The sequence below is a fragment of the Mus musculus genome, chromosome 11 (assembly GCF_000001635.26).
Source record: "Mus musculus strain C57BL/6J chromosome 11, GRCm38.p6 C57BL/6J".
NCBI lineage: Eukaryota > Metazoa > Chordata > Mammalia > Rodentia > Muridae > Mus > Mus musculus.
Genome location: NC_000077.6, coordinates 100202152 through 100208174, shown reverse-complemented (window position 1 = coordinate 100208174; position 6023 = coordinate 100202152). Strand labels below are relative to the sequence as shown.

Genomic DNA, 6023 nt, shown 5'->3' with positions numbered 1-6023 from the left:
GAGAAGAGCCTGACTCTGTGCTGTTTCTCAGTGTCTCTGGTTGTGTCTCTGAGTCCTTTGGTGACCTAATAGCTATTGTCACAGATCTGCGTGTAGGTGTGTGGTGGATATTAGGGTCTGTACCCAGGGCTCAGGGGAAGCTGCCTTGAGTCTGAGCCACCTGGCTGGCTGAGGATGTGACAGATAGCTAGTCCTTAGCAGGTAGCGCTGAGGGTGGCCACGCCAATGTACCTCCAGCTAAGTGCCAGTCTCCTGCTCTGGTGGTCTTTTTCTACGTGTAATAAAGGACTCTCCCACCCATTTAATGGGAACTAACAGGTCAGCAGGTTTATGGTGTGGTAAGGCCCTACTTGTCATTCTAGCTGAGCCCAGAGTGTGGGTTCCTAAGGGCTGTGGCTCCCAGGGCCTCATGGGAAAGTGTAGCCCGCAGGCCCACCCCTCCCCTGGTGAATCATGCCTGGCGGGACGAGAAAGCCCAAAACACTTCAAACAATGAGTTTCCAGTAAAATATGACAGACATGATGAGGCGGAGGAGAGGAGGGATCTGATCGGGAGTTGGCGCTGGCCTGGGAGTGATGAAAGCCAAGGGGAATGGAATACGCCAGGCCCGCCCCCTCCTCACCACTATAAAGCACTATCATCCTTTTCTAACACACCTGAGCAGCTCTCTCTTCTCTCTGCCGACTCACTCGCTCACTTGCTCACCTCTCTCAAAGCCATGGCCACCTGCAGCCGCCAGTTCACCTCCTCCAGCTCCATGAAGGGCTCTTGTGGTATCGGTGGTGGCTCTAGCCGCATGTCCTCCATCCTGGCTGGAGGATCCTGCCGGGCTCCCAGCACCTACGGGGGCATGTCGGTTACCTCCTCTCGCTTCTCCTCTGGGGGAGCCTGTGGGATTGGAGGTGGCTATGGTGGGAGCTTCAGCAGCAGCAGTTTTGGTGGAGGACTTGGTAGTGGATTTGGTGGTCGATTTGATGGATTTGGTGGTGGTTTTGGTGGTGGTCTTGGTGGTGGTTTTGGTGGTGGTCTTGGTGGTGGTCTTGGCGGTGGTATTGGTGATGGGCTCCTGGTGGGCAGTGAGAAAGTGACCATGCAGAACCTCAATGACCGCCTGGCCACCTACCTGGACAAGGTGCGTGCCCTGGAAGAGGCCAACACTGAACTGGAGGTGAAGATTCGGGACTGGTACCAGAGGCAGCGGCCCACTGAGATCAAAGACTACAGCCCCTACTTCAAGACCATCGAGGACCTGAAGAGCAAGGTGGGTCAAATGGACAGCAGGACTTGCCATTCCAGTGTCCTCCAAGGCTTCAGATCATCACTAGACTCCTAGAAAGACAGTCTCTAGTCCCCAGTATCTCTCTCTGAGACCCTCCCTGGCCATCCCCCATAGAGCTGGTCAGTGAGAAGACGGTGCTGCTCCCTGGCTTTCTTTACTCCATGCTTTTATGTGCTCCAGTCCTTAGCCCACGTGAGACTGATGGTTCCTGCCCTTAGCATTTGGCAGAGGAGGAAGTTGAAGGTTGAGAGGTGCTGTGTCTTGCTAAAGATCAAGAGAGGGGGCGGTGCAGGACTGAGGTTAGAGCACAGGTGGCTCACCCTCTGCTACAGGGGGCACTTACCTCTTTAGTAGAAGGGAGGAGTGAGCCTGTAACGGGACCCACCGAGCTAGACACCCAAACCGCTCATTAGCTTGTTAGTCTGGGCTGAGGCTGCCTCCGCCCATGAACCTTGGCACCAGATAGCCTCTCCCTATAGTCAGGCAGACGTAGAAAAATCCACACCCACAACTATCAAGACCCGTATATTTTTTTACTACAAACCAGAGGGAGCCTGGCGGAGCTGTGTTTCCAGAGCTCCTCTTCTTCCTCCTGTTAAACCTGCTTGGCTCTTGTGCCTCGCATAAGTTACGGAAATTAGACGGGTCCCTGGCCGGAATTCCAGCCAGCTTCAGAGATCCTTCTGTCATTTTTTTTCTTCTTCTTCTCCAGTTTCCTCTTTTCTAATCCCCTGGGCAAGTTGGGTTTTGTCTCTTGGGAAAGTCCCACCCTTGGTCCATGCCCCATGGGCTTAGAAAGGAATGCGTGTGTCTGCAGATGGCTGATAAGGCTGCTCTGTACTGAGAGGAGGATCCAGAAGATGAAAGCTATGTAGGGATTCTTAGGGGGACATTAAAATGCCAAGCCCCATTTTAGGATTATAGGTGAGTGGTAGTAATAAGATCTGAATTCTGGGGCTTTTGAGCCTGGGGCCAGACCTTTGCAGTTTTTCTGTTGAGCAGGATTCAAAGTCCTGGGTTGAAGCTGACTGTGTGGGGTTGCCTCTCAGGCTGCTGTGGGAAACAAAGGCTCAGGAGATGAGAAGAACAGGATTCAAGCAAGAGCAAGAGAGAAGGGCCAGTGCAGGCTGCAGTGACATCTGCCTACAGATATTCGTTTAACCGAAGACCCATGGCTTTTCTGTTCTACAGATCCTGGCAGCCACCGTGGACAATGCCAATGTCCTCCTGCAGATCGACAATGCCCGCCTGGCTGCCGATGACTTCCGGACCAAGTGAGTTTGCGGTGTTGGTTCAGAGCTGCCAGCGTGTAGGGCGGGGCATCTTGGATCGGTGCTTTCTAACCAGGGTTGCTTTGTGCTGGGAGAACCCCCTGAGGTGCTTGTAAAAATATAACACTGTGGGGCTCCACCCTTGGAGCTGGGTTCAGTTATTTGTAACCAGTTACCTAGGAGATTGTGATCCACAGCCAGGTGTGAAAGCCATCACGTTAGGGAGAGGTGTTCCACACTTCCCCTACCTGTCCCCTAACTGCAGTAGGCTGTCATATTTGGAGGCCTTGAGCCTTATTGGCTGGCTGAAGCTGGAAGTGCCTCTTTCAGGCACATGACTAAGGGTGAATTTCCTTATTCTCTGGACCCTAGGAATGTTCAGACTTAAGCAACCAATGGGCACAGTCTCTCCACAACACCCCGGGTGCCAACTCTGGGAATCATGCGTAAAGGAAGAGAACAAAGCTTTCAGTGTGGCTGGGATGGATAGCTCATTCCTTTTCTCTTGAATCATTCCAGGTTTGAGACGGAGCAGAGCCTGCGCATGAGCGTGGAGGCCGACATCAATGGCCTGCGCAGGGTGCTGGATGAGCTGACCCTGGCCAGAGCCGACCTGGAGATGCAGATTGAGAGCCTCAAGGAGGAGCTGGCCTACCTGAAGAAGAACCACGAGGAGGTAAGAGCTAGGTGGAAAAGCCAGCTTAAGAGGGTGGATGGATGGAGAGAAGCACTGGAGTAGCAGATGGTGTTCTGGGTGGAATCACTTCTTGCTGGAAAGCCCTGTGAGCCATGTGGCTCTTGATGATGGGACCTTTTTCTGTCTCTGCAGGAAATGGCCTCCATGAGAGGCCAGGTGGGTGGAGACGTCAATGTGGAGATGGACGCCGCCCCTGGTGTGGACCTGAGCCGCATCCTGAACGAGATGCGGGATCAGTACGAGAAGATGGCGGAGAAGAACCGCAAGGATGCTGAGGAATGGTTCTTCAGCAAGGTGGGTGTCCTTTGGAGAGGAAAGAATGCAGAGTACCTGCCTTCCAGGGCTTTCTAGTGTGAACCATTCTCTCTTGTTCACAGACAGAGGAGCTGAACCGCGAGGTGGCCACCAACAGCGAGCTGGTGCAGAGCGGCAAGAGTGAGATTTCTGAGCTCCGGCGCACCATGCAGAACCTGGAGATCGAGCTGCAGTCCCAGCTCAGCATGGTACGGATGCTCTTGCACATAAAGGTCGGCCTTGGACTTACCGCAGGGGCATGGCCATTCTCAGTGATCCATTGCCTTATTTCTCTCCTTCACAGAAAGCATCCCTGGAGAATAACCTGGAGGAGACCAAAGGCCGTTACTGCATGCAGCTGGCCCAGATCCAGGAGATGATCGGCAGTGTGGAGGAGCAGCTGGCTCAGCTGCGCTGCGAGATGGAGCAGCAGAACCAGGAGTACAAAATCCTGCTGGATGTGAAGACAAGGCTGGAGCAGGAGATCGCCACCTACCGCCGTCTGCTGGAGGGAGAGGACGCCCAGTGAGTGCCTGGCCCTTTAGTTCATGCCCCTTCCTCTCACAAATGTCCCCCATATGTCTAACGGTCCTGATATTTCTGTTTTTGCAGCCTTTCATCTTCCCAATTCTCCTCATCCTCTCAATTCTCCTCTGGCTCTCAGTCATCCAGAGATGGTAAGACTCCTCCTCCACCTCAAACCTGGGCCTGGAATAATTCAGATCTTTCAGCAGATTGACAACCTATATTAGAACTTTCTTGGTGATTAAGCTAAGTGTTTTACTCAGTATTTTCTATGAGTCCCTTCAGAAAAACAAAACAAAACAAAAAACCCCCACAAAACAACAAAACAAAACAAACAAACACACTTTCTAACGCTCCTCAGAGCTAGGACTGCTGACCTTAATCTTGTTCCTCCAATGGGTGTTTGGGTAGATTCCATAGTGACAGAAATCAGCACCACGGAGAGCACCCTACATCGCTCCTCTCTTTGGAGGTGTTCGGGTTTAGTTGGACCTTCTAATGCGTTTGGTTCTAGTTGGACAGCAGCAGTTGAGTGCTCCAGTCTGAGAGCACAGACTGGACTTGCAGCAGGGAGTGAGGTGGTAAACGGGACAGAGGGCAGAGGAGACAGCCTATTTCTCAGCATCTTGGCTTCTTTCTCTCATTTAGAACTCTCCATTTGTCCACCTCATTAATGCCTCTTCTCTCCCCTTCTCCAGTGACCTCCACCAACCGCCAGATCCGCACCAAGGTCATGGATGTGCACGATGGCAAGGTGGTCTCCACCCACGAGCAGGTCCTGCGCACCAAGAACTAAAGCTGCTACATGCTGCTCAGGCTTAGGAGGCTCCTGCGTGGACGCAGATACTGCTGGAAGAGCCCCTGTATTGTCCCTATAGGCTTCACTCTTTACTTGACCCTTGTCCTTCCTGGCAAGCAATAAAGCTTCTTTTTCTGAGTTGCACAATCACTGCCTCCCTGGTCATTGTCAAGAGTAGGGGTGGGAGGAATGTGGGAAGTGTTGCTTTGGAGCACAGAAGAGCACCTGGCTCTGGCCTCTGGGACTGGGAGAAAGGGCTCTTTGGGCAGGCTTGGCTCAGGTCCCAGGTCGGTTTCACCACCTCAGAAGATATAGGTAACTGTGTGCACCAGGTCATGGGATCTTTTAGGACAGAGACATAGCTCCTCATTTATTTGTTTGTCCGTACATTCACCAGATATGGAGTGCCTTTAGGTGCCAGGCAGTGTGTTAGATGAAGGATTCTTTAAAAATAAAAAAATATTATTATTGCTGTTGTTGTTGTGTGTGCATGATATATGTGTGGGTGCATGTGTACGTGGAGATCAGAGGACAACTTTGGAGAGTTGTTTCTCTTCTTCCACTGTGGGTTTGGGGTATTGAATTCAGGTTATCAGGTCTGAGTAGCTCTTCTACCCGCTGAGCCATCTCACTGGCCTTAGGTTAAGAACGATTTTGTGATCCTTTAAGATGACTCTGTGTTGGAACTTATACATTTTCTCTATATATCCCATCTCTAGATAAGTAGGAAACTTTGTGTGCAATGTAATGGGGTTCACTAGTCCCCTAAGACCCTGTGCACCCCGAGTACTAACTCATGCTCTGTTGGTGTCATATCTCCCTGAGATGGACTGTCTAGAATTGAGTCTATTCTTTCTTTCTTCCTTTCTTCCTTTCTTCCTTCCTTTCTTTCTTTCTTTCTTTCTTTCTTTCTTTCTTTCTTTCTTTCTTTCTTTCTTTCTTTCTTGTATATGAGTACACTGTTGCTCTCTTCAGACACACTAGAAGAGGGTATCGGATCCCATTACAGATGGTTGTGAGTCACCATATGGGTGCTGGGAATTGAACTCAGGACCTCTGGAAGAACAATCAGTGCTCGTAACCACTGAGCCATCTGTCCAGTCTTACTTAGTCTATACTTAGTCAATTTAGAGCAGTGGTTCTCAACCTTCCTAATT

General features: G+C 51.2%; 1 protein-coding gene across 3 annotated transcripts; it reads left to right on the top strand.

The window, feature by feature from the left end:
• The first annotated feature begins 664 nt into the window (after positions 1–664).
• On the top strand, positions 665–5013 carry Krt14 (keratin 14). Of its 3 annotated transcripts, none has more exons than NM_016958.2 (8): positions 665–1262; positions 2472–2554; positions 3071–3227; positions 3381–3542; positions 3626–3751; positions 3847–4067; positions 4155–4219; positions 4766–5013. In NM_016958.2, the coding sequence occupies exons 1-8, from the start codon at positions 720–722 to the stop codon at positions 4861–4863; spliced, it is 1455 nt and encodes a 484-aa protein (NP_058654.1). In that variant the 5' UTR covers positions 665–719; the 3' UTR covers positions 4864–5013. The 3 variants fall into 3 exon arrangements, with proteins under 3 accessions (NP_058654.1, NP_001300885.1, NP_001300886.1); NM_001313957.1 differs by lacking the exon at positions 665–1262 and adding an exon at positions 2145–2204; NM_001313956.1 differs by lacking the exon at positions 3381–3542 and having other exon boundaries at positions 3647–3751.
• The last annotated feature ends 1010 nt before the right edge of the window (positions 5014–6023 follow it).

Excerpts from the sequence above, each read along its gene's own strand:
- Krt14 (NM_016958.2), top strand. The coding sequence starts at position 720 with ATGGCCACCTGCAGCCGCCAGTTCACCTCCTCCAGCTCCATGAAGGGC. Across the intron at positions 3,228-3,380 it reads TGAAGAAGAACCACGAGGAG|GAAATGGCCTCCATGAGAGG; the intron begins GTAAGAGCTAGG and ends CTGTCTCTGCAG. Across the intron at positions 3,752-3,846 it reads TGCAGTCCCAGCTCAGCATG|AAAGCATCCCTGGAGAATAA; the intron begins GTACGGATGCTC and ends TCTCCTTCACAG.